This window comes from Zophobas morio, unplaced genomic scaffold, assembly GCF_036711695.1.
Source record: "Zophobas morio isolate AGI-343-1 ecotype UQ-CSIRO unplaced genomic scaffold, CSIRO_AGI_Zmor_V1 ptg000021l, whole genome shotgun sequence".
In the NCBI taxonomy this organism is placed as follows: Eukaryota; Metazoa; Arthropoda; class Insecta; order Coleoptera; family Tenebrionidae; genus Zophobas; species Zophobas morio.
In genome coordinates this window covers 13,794,404-13,808,016 of record NW_026972126.1, presented here as the reverse complement: position 1 = coordinate 13,808,016, position 13,613 = coordinate 13,794,404, and the positions used below count along the sequence as shown (strand labels likewise).

The 13,613-nt window shown below is 32.6% G+C and overlaps 1 protein-coding gene across 4 annotated transcripts in view; it reads right to left on the bottom strand.

The window, feature by feature from the left end:
- LOC135133217 (protein alan shepard) overlaps positions 1-13,613 on the bottom strand; it is a 170,868-nt gene that overhangs the window by 125,366 nt on the left and 31,889 nt on the right. For 3 of the 4 annotated variants that reach the window (XM_064061536.1, XM_064061532.1, XM_064061534.1), the window contains exon 2: positions 5,751-5,984. The exons of the other annotated variant lie outside the window; for it this stretch is intronic. In XM_064061536.1, coding sequence (XP_063917606.1) covers positions 5,751-5,790 — 40 coding nt within the window. In that variant the 5' untranslated portion in view covers positions 5,791-5,984. The remainder of the gene's footprint in view (positions 1-5,750; positions 5,985-13,613) is intronic. 4 annotated transcript variants of the gene reach the window in all.

Below are 13,613 nucleotides of genomic sequence, written 5' to 3'. Positions count from 1 at the left end.
TCATATTTAGAAAAAAGATACTAGGAGACTTCATGATTAATTAAAAATCTTTCAAAATGAAACATGATGGGTTCTAAGATTCTTTTTCATTCTTAAAAAAAAAAAAATGCACAGTAATCTTTCTGAAATAATGTCACGGGAGATTTTTAAAAAAATTTCAAAAACAAAATGTCAGATCTCTCCAAGACCTTTTTCGACTTGCAATTATGAGATTTCAACTTTTAATGTTTGAATTTTTCGATTTGCAATATTTTGTTTCGGTTTTTTGTTTTATTGATTTTTTCAATTTTTTGTTTTTCAATGTTCTGAATTTGTAATTTTTCTTTTTTTCGGTGTAAATTTTTTCAATTTATCAATTTTTGATTTCCTATTTTTCTAATTTTCATTTTAAATATAGTATAATGATACAATTTTAAAATTTTTCACTTTTTCGATTTTACGAGTTTTGAATTTTTCCATTTTTCAATTATTAATAATTAAAAGGTTTTTTTGACGATTCTATAATTTTTCGAATTTAGAATTTTTGGGTTTTCAAATTTCTCAATTTTTTTCGTTTCTCTTCTTTCTAATTTTTGCTTCATTAATTTTTTTGTCATTTAAGTTTCTCGACTTTTACTTTTTCATTGTTTAAATTTTTCGTTTCTTCAGTTCTTTAATTTTTTCGATTTTGTAATTTTTCGTTTTTTCCAGTTTTTCGGTTATTCAATTTTTTCCGATTATTGCATTTTAAAACTTTTTCCTTTATTCGAATTTTTTTATTTTAATTTTATAATTTTCTGTTTTTTCAATTTTCCTTCCTTTAATTTTTCTTTTCTCGAAGTTTGGCTTTTACAGTTTGTCGATTTTTCAATTTTTGATTTGCTGTTTTTCTAGTTTTCATTTGAAATATATATATTTAGAACTTTTTAACAATTTTTCTATTTTTCAATTATTGGATTTTAAAACTTTTTCATGGATTCGATTTTTCAATTTTTCGCTTTTTTTAATTTTTCAATTTCTCCATATTCCATTTTTCGGTCTTTTAGTATTACGGTTTTTCGACTTCCTAATTTTGACGATTCTATAATTTTTCAACTATACAATTTTTGGGTTTTCCAATTTTTTTATACGGTTTATTTTTTCTTCTTTCTATTTTCTCTATTCGTTTTTTTATTTTTAAGTTTATTTTTAGTTTTTCATTGATACAATTTTTCGTTTCTTCATTTCCTCAATTTGCAAATTTTCGATTTTCCACTTTTTCGATTCTTCAATATTTCGGTTTTAGACTTTTCGAATAAAAAAAAAAAAAAAGGAAAAATTGCAAAAATGTAAAGTTGATAAAACGAAAAAGTAGAAAAAAAAAGTAGAAAAATCTAAAAACTGGAAATCAAGAACTTGAAAAATTGAAGAAACGAAAAATTGAAAAATCCGAAGATTAAAAATTAAGGAGCTTAAAAATCAAAAAGTGCAAACAGAGAAAACAAAGTATTTATTATAAAATCGAAATATTGAAAAATCGGAAAATCAAATAACTAGAAATCCAAAAATTTCAAAATTGTAAAATCGAGGAATTGAAAAATCAAAAACATATTGTTAATTCGAAAAATTGAAGAAAAGGAACATTATAAAATCGACAGAGACATTGGGAAAAATAAAGGATATGAAAAAATGAAAAATTGGATACAAAACGACAAAATGAAAATTAGAAAGCAATTTTTCGGTTTTTCAATGTTCTCTTTAATTTTTTTTTTCAATGTAAAATTTTTCAATTTTTGGATTTTTCAATTTTTCGGTTTTCAATTTTTGATTCGGCTTCTTTTTTTTCTTGTTTCTAATTTTTCTATTCACTCATTTTTTTTAATTTTTAAGTTTATCGCTTTTTAGTTTTTCAGTGTTACAATTTTTCGTTCCTTCATTTCCTCGATTTGCAATTTTCGATTTTCCACCTTTACGATTTGTCAACTTTTCGAATAAAAAAATGGAAACATTGTTAAAAATGAGACTAGTACATAGATCCTAACATTCTTTCAAATCTTTTACAAAATTAAAACACCAGGTGTAAAGATACTAGGAACTCAAGACTGTTTAAAACTCTTTGAAAAATAATACCAGTGTTTTTATGATTCTTTCTCATTCTAAAAACAGATACCAGGCGTTTGCAACATTTTTTCAAAAAGAAAACATCAGGTCTCTCTCAGATTTTTTACAAATGAGACTAGGAGATCCTCACATTATTTCAAATTCTTCTAAAATTGAAAAACTAGGAGTCCCAAGGGCTCGTTCATATTTTAAAAAGATATTAGGGGACTTCAAGTTTTTTTCAAGATCACAACATTACGGGTCCCCGAGATTTTTAAAAAAATTTCAAAAACAAAACACCAAGTCTCTCCAAAACTTTTTTAAAAAAGATTGTGACATTCTTTCAAACACCATCAGAAAGAAAATACGAACACCATTCGTTGACGTTTTAAAAAGATACTAAGGGACTGCAAGATTCTTTGAAACTCTTTCAAAAATAATAGCAGGGTTCCTGAGAATAGGGGTCTCCAAGTTGTTTTCAAGATCACAACGTCCTCAAGATTTCTTAAAATATTTCAAAAACAAAATGTCAGGTCTCTCTAACACTTTTTAAAAATGAGACTAGGGGATCTTGGCATTTTCCAAACCCTTTCAATAACAAAATACCATGGACCCTCAAGACGTTTTGAAATTCTTTCAAAATTAAAACACCAGAGGCTTCAAAGACGCGTTTACATTTTAAAAAGATACTAAGGGATTTCAAGATTCTTTTAAAGTCTTTCAAAAATAATACCAGAGTTTCTGAGAATCTTTCTCATTCTGAAAAAAGATACTAGGGGTCTCCCAAGTTGTTTCAAGATTACAAAACGTCATGGGTCTCAGAATTTTTTTTTAATTTTTCAAAAACAAAACGCCAGGTCTCTCCAAGATTTTAAAAATGACACTAGGGGATCTCATCATTCTTTCAAACCCTCTCAAATGGAAAATACCATGGACCCTGAACTTTTTTTCAAAATCTTTCAAAATTAAAACACCAAGGGCTCCAAGAACTCGTTCACAATTTAAAAAGACACTAGGGAACTTCAAGATTCTTTAAAAATCTTGCAAAAATAATACTTCGCTTTCTAAGATACTTTTTCATTCAACAAAAAAGAAACTACAGGTTTCCAAGATTTTTTTCAAGATCACATCACGGGTCCCCCAGATTTTTTTTATTTTTCAAAAACAAAACACCAAGGTCGGTCCAAAATTCTTCAAAAAGATCTTGATATTCGTTCAAACACTCTCAAAAAGAAAATATCATGGACCCTACATTTTTTCAAAATTTTTCAAAATTAAAACACCAGAGATCCCAAGATCTCGTTCACATTTTAAAAAGATACTAGTTACTTCAAGATTCTTTAAAACTCTTTCAAAAATTAATACCGGGGTTCCAAGGAATGTTTCTCGTTCTAAAAAAATACAATGGGTCTCGAAGTTGTTTTCAAGATCACAACGTCACGGGTCCCCAATTCTTTAAAGTATTTCACAAACAAAACGTCAAGTGTCTCAAAGACTTTTTAATAATGAGAATAAGGGATTCTTGCATTTTTTCAAACTCATTCAAAACTTCAATGTTTTTTCAAATTCTTTCAAAATTAAAACGCCAGGGGCCCCAAGGACTGGTTCACATTTTAAAAAGACACTAGAAAACTTCAAAATTCTTGGAAACTCTTTCAAAAATAATAGCAGGGTTCTTAATAACATTTCTCATTCTAAAAAGAAAAAAATACATTAGGGGTCTGGAAGTTGTTTTTTGATCAAAACGTCACGGATGTCCGAGATTTTTTAAAATTTTTCAAAAAGAAAACCTCAGGTCTTTCCAAGACTTTTTAAAAATGGGACTAAAGGCCCCTACCATTTTTTCAAACCCGTTCAAAAAGAGAACCCTTAAGATTGTTTTCAAATTCTTTCAAAATTAAAACACCAGGGACCCCAGGGACTCGTTCACATTTTAAAAAGATATTAGGGGACTTCAAGATTCTTTAAAATTGTTTCAAAAAAAATCGCAGGATTCCTAAGATTCTTTCGTATTCTAAGAAAGATAATAGGGTTCTCCAAGATCCACGGGTCCCCGATTTTTTTTTTAATTTTTCAAAAACAAAATATCAGGTCCCTCAAAGACTTTTTAAAAATGGGACTAAAGGATCCGAACATTTTTTCAAACTCTTTCAAAAAGAAAATCCCGTGAACCCTCACGATTTTTTTAAATTCTTTCAAAATTAAAACACCACAGGCCATAAGATGCTTCCTCATTCTTAAAAAAAGACACTAGAGTTTCCAAGATTCTTTCAAAATGACGTCACGGATTCCCAAAAATTTTTCAAAAACAAACCACCTCCAAGACTACACAAGAAAACACTTGGAAATTTTGACATATTTTCAAACCATTTCAACAAGAAAATACCATGGGCCCTTTCGAAAATAAAACACCACAGACTCTAAAATTCTATCTCATTCTTAAAAACAATATCACGGATCTCCACGATTCTCAAATTCACGTCACGATTATTTTAAATTTTTTTGTTGGTATTGCCACCACAATTTTCTCAAAATTAAATTTCATAGGTTGCTAAACGAGTTTTTTTTTCACGGTAAAAAAGGAAGAAGGTAATGAGACAAACATAATTTCCAAAATCAGAGAGTCGAGCTACGAAATAAATATTTTGAATTAACCAAGGGCGAAATGCGTATAAATACAACTCAACTTGGTTTCAAATTTGGCGTTTGTGGTGCACCGTATCATACTTTGCGGTAGTAGAAATTTCTCTGGCATTATGATTTCAATGTCATTAATCAACTTAATACTATTTAGAAAGAAGAATACTTTCCAAATTTTAACAGACACAAAATGTTTTATTAATTATTACTTTTTCAGTAGTGACCAGCAAGCAATGCATGGAAATTTACCTACATAGTACAGTTACACAAATAAAATGAGGGTGCTTATTAAACCATATTCAGCAAACACAATAGATTTAGCTGTTTATGAGTTTGAATGCGACGACAAAAAATTTTTAATGAAATTTTATGGTTTCTTTCAAGAGACCGAAAAAATAAATCCGGGATTTTGTACCTGAGCTCTTTGTGTTTACGGCCAGGTATAAAGCGTAGGTTATACTACACATGAGATAAGACGACACTATCACTTTTTTGAGTAAAATAGAAAACCGGAAAAAAAGCTCTGTGCCTTAGAAAACATGAAAGTCCACAATTTCAAATTAAAACAGCAGCAACACTTAGCATCGCTAAATAACTAGCAACTCGAACTTCATGCTCATTAAGTTTCCACTCCTAATAGATACTTTACTTAATAAACACCCATTTTATCCTGTTAGTTAAACGAAATCTTTCTGCGGACCTAATAATGTTAGCTCCGCGGCCATAACACGACAATGAAATGTTTGAAAAATATTTTATAGTAAATCCCCCCAACGCAATATCTACATTCCAACGGAACAACGTTGGAGGTCGTGAATATTTAATGCCACTTAGAGAATTTACAGCGCATCAGTTTGGATAAATCCAGCAGTGATGGTATTGCAAAATAAAAACTTCAGCAACGGTTTGCCATCGGTAATTAATCGGGTTTTAATACCGCTGGATTAATAACGGGTGTTAGTTTCACGTTTGGAGTTGACTACGATTTAATGTGTTGTGAGAGTCAACTCCAAACGCGTCTTCTGAAAAATTTTATCCAATTTCGCACTTACGGTTCAAAGCGATCAGGTCCTCGTTGTAGGCAGACGCCATCGACAACTTTTAGCAGTTGTAACGATTTGTCTAAGTTGGTGCAAGTCTTCGATTAAAACAACTTTTAGTCTTTTTCAAGACTGGGTGCTACGTGTATCACAGACAATGTTATTGCGTTAACCGTAGATACATATTTACAAATTGAATTTTTACTGCATCCATATGGTGACCGTGGAATCCAGAGGCTTTCCAAGCTTTAAAAAAAATGGAATTTCAGTTAAAAACAACAGAGAACGGCAGGTATTAATGGAATTTCGCGCGCTTCGGACTGACGTGTTAATTATTAAAAATCGAGATGAAAATGTGCCAATAATTTAACTTCATCAGACATGCCACGAACAAAGGGTGCGATTAAAGTAATGAAAGGTTACTAAAGAAAATTAGTTGACCCACTTATTGAGTACACAAATCATTAAAAAAAACTTATCATTTATAACATGAGTGACACACATTAAAAAAAATGTGCAAGCTTGCTATTTTATGCACCAGTGCCATCACCTCAAACGTTTAAATAATAGTGAAACTGATAATGCAAAATTTTATATTTACATTACATAATTTATATGATAATTTGAAATAATTGGTAACCTCGAATAAATTCGCATATCCCAGAGATAACCTCTGTGCATTGCATAAGCACAGCGTATTTTTTCTAAAAAATAAAACCGACGTCATGTAAACACTAAACACTAACAACTAAATTACTTAAGTCACTACCTATAATGTATGACGTCATTTGTAAATACTGCTCACCAAATCTTACCGAATTTGTAACGCTTTAACTGTTTAAAAAACCGTACGCACGCCATTCTGGAATCCGTCGTGACAAAAGATTTTCTATTACTGACGAGAAATTCTATACCTTGTATATCGCATAACAAAAGCTTCTTCTTGTTCAATGCATTTAAATTGCTACTTCACAACTGTAAAGTCGATCCTTCTCGTAATTTCCAGTTTTGACTCAAAGTCCAAGCATTTATTGCTTCTAACAAAAAGTCAACATTTTATGCATTCCAGTATTGTCCACGCATGTGGATTCACTCCCACAATGGCTCTGATAAATAAGTAACACAGGGCGGCGAACTTGCTTAAAATTTCTATGGATAATAAATTAACGTGAATCGAATCACAACGGAAATCTCTTGCAAAATGCAGATTGTTATATATGTACTTAGTCATCGGCGTGCTCTGGCTGTTATCATTACATGCGTTCCGCAAACTTTATCAAATTCACCGTAGCTATTTAATTTTACATCAGAATTATCACTCATATTGTAATGACTCATGCAAATTATCGATAACGTTCCGGATAACACTAACAAATAAAGGCGGTTCGCTCGTAATTGCCCAGTCCATTTCAACTTCAATTGAATGAGAAATGAAGCTCTTGTGCCTCAACGCAACAGTCTGAAAGCGTGCAGTTAACTGCATAAAGCAGGCAATTTATTTTAGTGCTAATTCAACGTTTAAACTTGTTAACGGGTTCGTAAATTCGAATAGACAGTTTTTATAATAATAATTACTTTACTACAACTATTGCACTTTAATGTCAAAACAATATGCACTTGTTGGACATTTCAGCAAACTGGTTCAAGGTATATGGAATATCCACTTTTTTTGTATTCGCGGATATGAAGAAATCGTTCAACAATTTCATAAAAATCGTTTGTAATCATCAACAAAAGCTTCACCGTTCTGATTAATATTTTTCTTTCTTAATGAAGACATCAGACGCTGAAAATCTCAAGGTTTAAGCAGGAGTAACGATTTGATAAGAAACATAAATACACCAGTTTAAGAAATAGGTCCCCAGATGTTACACCTTTGAAGGATAAAAGAATTCCATTTGCTCCGTTAGTCATCAAAGGATTGGGAAAGTTTTCGTAGGACGTGAAGTAACAGTGGTTTGCAGTTTTCCACCGAGCTTGCAAACAAAGCTCTCTTGGAAACCCGAAGAATAATGTACGGACGGAGATTTATGCAATCAGTTCTAAGGTTTTTTTAACGACTTGAATTAAGCATCAACAAAAAATACAGCGCAGATAGATAGCTAGTGGCTACTCTCATGGTTTCTCGACGTTTCATGAACCCTACAGTACGACAAAATAGGTCTTCCTAAATTAGACACTTCATCAGGGACAGAAGGAGTACTATCCATTTTTATTGTTTAATCCATATTGTTCTTTAGACACAATACGAAGCTCGAAAACCAAAACCAAGTCTAACGATAGCCCGCAGGTTCGCATCGTTTTATTGATTAAATCAAGAATGGTTCATCGTATTTCCCCGAAAATTTGAGAACACCGTAGCGTCATTTTATTATTAGTATTACATTGCAAACATTTATTGTGGAAAACTCACGTGAAACATAGGCATAACATGCTTCTTTACATGTAATTTAACAGTCCACATATGGCTTTCTTGAATTTATAGGGGTTGTCATAAAACAAGAATCATAATACATATTAATTTTTTAATTTTTCGAAGCTGCATTTATTCGAATGAGTTTCATGAGTGAGAGAAGTTCCGTCTAAATAACATTAGACCTTTTTTTGTGACAACCTCTATTGATTAAAAGTATAGATAAAAAGTCATAGGTTAAAAAAAAGACAGACGACAGTCAGACGGAAATGGGAGAGCCATTTTTTCGTACTCTACGGTCATGAAACGTCGAGAAAACCAAGCCTGTCGTCCAATGGTCCCTATTATAATATTTCCTTAGCTTACGCTCGGGAAAGGAAGATATTTTTTATTATAAAGAAAACGTCTAATGGAACTAGAGTGGAAATATTATGAGAAGCACAATATCGGTGTATTTTTCTGAAAGTATTTCTATTCAAAAGAAGAAGAATCATACTTTCAGTCGTCGGTAATCAATGGCGTTGGAAATGATCAATAACTCAATTAAAAAATGTCTGAAGTTATTTAGACATCACTTTCCTTGCCTCGAAGGAACCGTCCAATAAATTCCGCTTCTTCGAATAATTATAAAATTTGATTTTGAAATTTGTTTTAACGATAAATTAAAAAATTGGTCCAAGGTTACTTCCCTCGCCCTTGAAGTACAGTCCAAAGAATTCCGTTTCTTTGAAAAATAAAAAAAAATGTTTTCTGATAATCTTTATATAGCAAAAACCAGAGGTGTAAATGACAAATTCCAAGGAGGTGTCGTCCGTAGACATACAGACAATATGAAAAATATTCAAAGCAAATAACCAACGGAAAACAGCGTATTATTTCTAGTGTACGTGCTTAACTTCGATTGTTTATGTTTATACATCGAAAGAATGTAACGTGAAATCTGTGAATTGCTCCTCCATTTTTTTGTAGATTTCGATTTCTCGAAATAATTTTCGGCTTCGTTTCTTCGCAAATTTCTATCGTTCTTCCAAAAACGTCAATTGAAATGTAGCAATTTTTACAGTCGCAGTAGCAAATAGTACAACAAAAAATGTATGATTGGCGCATTTTTTTACTTTTTTAGATTCTAGATTAGTTTCCACTCCCACTCCAAAGATGTAAATTATTAGCCCCGCCCACCCACCCTGCCTTCATTTCAGTGATTAATTTTATCCGGTCTGAATGAAATGAATGATCTTATACTGAGCAGAAATAAAATTAGTCCTTAGAATGAGAAGACTGGGGGTGGGCGTTAGTACTTGCTAAGATAAAACTGATTTTGGCAAATGACATACCCTCCAAGAAAATAGGGGACGAATGGGCGGGGCTAGTACTTGATAAGATAACACTGTTTTTGGCAAATGGCATATCTCACAAGAAAATAAGGGCGGGTGGGCGGGGTTAGCATTTTATAAGATATGACTGATTTTGACACTTCACATTTTCAACCATTTTCGAAAATTAGCTAGACATTTTCTTGTAGATTTTGGCATCCAGAAATCAATCTCGGCCTCATTTCTTTGGAAATTTCTATCGTTCTACCAAAATCGTCAATGGAAATATATATAGCAATTTTTACAGTCGCAGTAGCAAATAGTTTAACAAAAAATGTACGATTGGCGCTTTTTTTTACTTTTTTACGTCCTAGATTCTATTAGTTTCCAGTCCCACTCCATGGAAGTACATTATTAGCCCCGCCCACCCACCCTGTCTTCATTTCAGTGATTAATTTTATCCGGTCTGAATGACATGAATGATCATATACTGAGCAGAAATAAACTTAGTACGTAGAATGAGAAGATTGGGGGTGGGCGGGGTTAGTATTTGCTAAGATAAAATTGCTTTTGGCAAATGACATACCTTCCAAGAAAAAAGAGGGCGGGTGGGCGGGGCTAGTCCTTGATGAGACAAGACTGTTTTTGCAAATAATAAATCTTCCAACAAAATAAGGGCGGGTGGGCGGGGCTAGCTTTTTATAAGATAGGACTGATTTTACACTTTTGACATATTCGATCATTTTCGAATTTGAGCTACACATTTTCTTGTAGATTTCGATTTCATTTTCGGATTCGTTTTTCGGAAGTTAACACCGTTTTTCCAGTATCAACATTGTGTTTTGTAGGAAATAGTTTGACAAAAAAGTTACGTGTAGCGTTTTTTTTCCTTTTTGGCAGGTTAGATTCTATTACTTTTCACTTCCACTCCATAGAATAAGACAATTAGCCCCGCCCACCCACCCTGGCTCAATTTCAGTGATTAATTTTATCCGGTCTGAATGAAATGAATGATTTTAAACTGAACAGAAATAAAATTGGTCGTTAGAATGAGAAGAGCAGGTGGGCGGAGTTGGCAGTTGCTAAATTATTAATTAAGCCACAATGGAACAAAATGTTTTGAATATGATTATTATTATTCTTATTTGATCATAATTAAATAAAGGCGCGGGTATTCTCACACTTTCTAGAAAACGAGGTTCTTAATTCCAGTAAAGAATTGCTCGAAGATTATATATATATATATATATATATAATCCGACAAATCCCGCTCTTTAAAAAAAATTATAAAATTTGAATTTACAAAAAAAAGTATTCATAGCGTATTACCAATGCAAGAAAAAAAAAGAGAAAGGACCACTGTACTGTAGGAGTCATGAAACGTCGAGAAAATGTAAAAGTGACCAGTCATCCGATGGACTCGATTACTGTACTTTGTTATCTTACGCTCGGGATGTAAAAATGTAGATAATACCAGTCACAGTGAAATGAAAAAAAAAAATTGCAGCAAGACAGGGTTTATAATAATGTAAAAGTTTGTTATTTAATTTGAATTTTTTTGTACTCCTAGGAGAAAAACTCTAAGCGGATTCATAAACCACAAATACAGGACTACATTATTTTATTAAATTTCGCCAACAGTTACTACTGACAATTTTGAGGGTAATTTGACAAATTTTCATACAATCTACACAATATTTTTAACATAGATATCGAATTTGACAACAATGAGTTTAGTAGTTTCGGAGATTATCTAACTAGTAAAAATCGACACAGACAGACAGAAATTGAGACCTATTTTTTCGTGGACTAGGGGTCATGAAATGTCGAGAATTATTATTACAATTACTATAACAATACTTCCTTCGCTTAGGTTTGGGGAGTAAAATTATAGCCTGAAAAAAGTAAGGTTAGAACACCAAAAAGATAAATAAAAAATGAACAACACGTTAACATCAATAAAATCAATAAAAATGAAACATCCCTAGATTTTTCAAATGATAATAATTCACGAGAAATAAGAAAGAAGGTCGACAATTGCTGAGAAAAAGTGAAAAATATTTAAAAGAGAATCCCAAAAAGTACAACATGAAAGTTCCGAAGTCACAAGAAAAACAGAACACGGAACAGAAAATTATTACAAAACTGAGTGCTGATCTAGATGAAAGGAAATTATGCATAAAATCATTGAATTAAAAAAAATATGATCAAAGAACAAGTATACAAAATAACCAAAAAAGGTTAAAAATCTAATAAAAAAATAAAACAATGAAAACAAATGTAATTGCAACTGACTTAACTTTGCAAAAATTGATGACAATGAAATCTGAGAAAAAATAGGTAAATAAGAAATAGAAAAATATACAAGTCCAGAAAGCAAAAGAATGTGGGTTCCAAAATAAGCAAATAAATATGAAATGACAATAAAATTTTTAAAAATAAAAATGATTTTTGAAGACAACTCAAAAATTCTTGTCAACCAAGGGGTGAAAAACTTTAAAATGCAGTTACGATAGATAAAGAAAGAAAATAATGTTAAACTATATAACAAAAAAAGAACAATTTATGGCGTAAAAATTTAAATTTATGATTAACCTGAAGTTGTTGAATAAATAAAAAGCGTAAAAGTAATCAGAATCAGTAGAAACGTAGAAACTTTCTTTAAGTGGATCGCAAATTATAATTTCATCTTTATTTGTTGCGCTAGTTGATCTTCAACAATATAGCAATTGTCTGATAAAAAAATACAAAAACTAAAAATTATAACAAAAACATTATAAATGAAAAAAGTAAGCATTTAATTTACAAGTGAGAGTGAAAATATGGCTCTTCAGCAGTATGTGAAGTAGAATTTTGGGTATTTTTTTGGCATAGTCTCTAAATATTACCAACAAATAAATCCAGACTATTTATTTGTCTACTTCCAAGCATATATTTTTGGCCTCAGCTGGAGAAAAAAATCGGCATTTGCAGACACCTATTAGACGACAAATCGCCGAAGAATGCAGGAACCTGAGGTCTCTGAAAGCTAATTATGAAGGCTTTCTTAAATCTTGGATGTCATCCAGATCAAAACATATTTCAGGACGGAATTGCAGGAACGAAGAAGCGAATTCCGAGGAGAGTTCTGTCAAGGATTGTCAAGTTGAATGAATTTTTCAAATTTCGCTTTTGCACATTCGCTTGATTCGATAAAACCCCACAGAAGTGAAATGAGTTCTTAGCAGGATGTCACACTGAAGCGTCAAAAGACCAGAACTCGCTCCATAATTCCCCCGTAAAGAAATACTTTCGGATATCTATCTTATTCGCTGGAATTTTTCTAACCGGAATTAGTGGAATTTAATTGGAATCGCAGGCTCCGCAACCTTATTGCTATATTATTTAATTCCGCTCTTCTTAACCGAATTACCCCGAAATTGCTTCCACGGCATCTGAGCCAACCCAACCGTCAAAAATCATAAACCGAAAGATGGATGCTGTCCCTAATCACGAGCCTTATTTTTTATCCGCATAACTGTCCACTCCAACCCATCCACGCATTTTCCGAGTGACGTGTAATCGATAATCGATGAAAAAGAAAAGCGGAAAAGCCTCCGTGACAGAAAATCCCCCATAAATTAAGAGGATAGAGCACGGACCAATAACAACTTTTTTCATTCGGTGTCGGCTTTTTACGTTCCCGCACATTAATTTAATAGCTCGCCTGTTGATGGATAAGTCACATATGGTGTTACCTCCGTTCGTGTTTATGTTGCGACCCCCATGCGAACTCCGAAGGGGGCGAAGTACGACACGTGGTCGAGTAGTAGGGGTGTCTGGGCCAGTCTAGACAGGGCGCTAACCCTCAGCGCGCGCTGGATCTATCTGTCTGCCGCACGATGTGCCCTCAAGACACGGCCCAAGAAAAAAAAGGGAAACGAAGAAAAACACGGGGATGCTACCGGCAGGGGCGTTGCACTGCGAATGGGCGATAATGAGCCGTGTCGAGTGAGCCGAATTTTTATTGACACGTAAAAAACGGGAGCAACACCCTCAGCATCTGGAAGAAGTTCTGGAAACGCGGAGGAAGCGGCCGGAGGGGTGGTGGTGATTAAAAGCCGCCTTTTCGGTGCCATGTTGCCTGAATTTACCTTCGTGTGATACGGA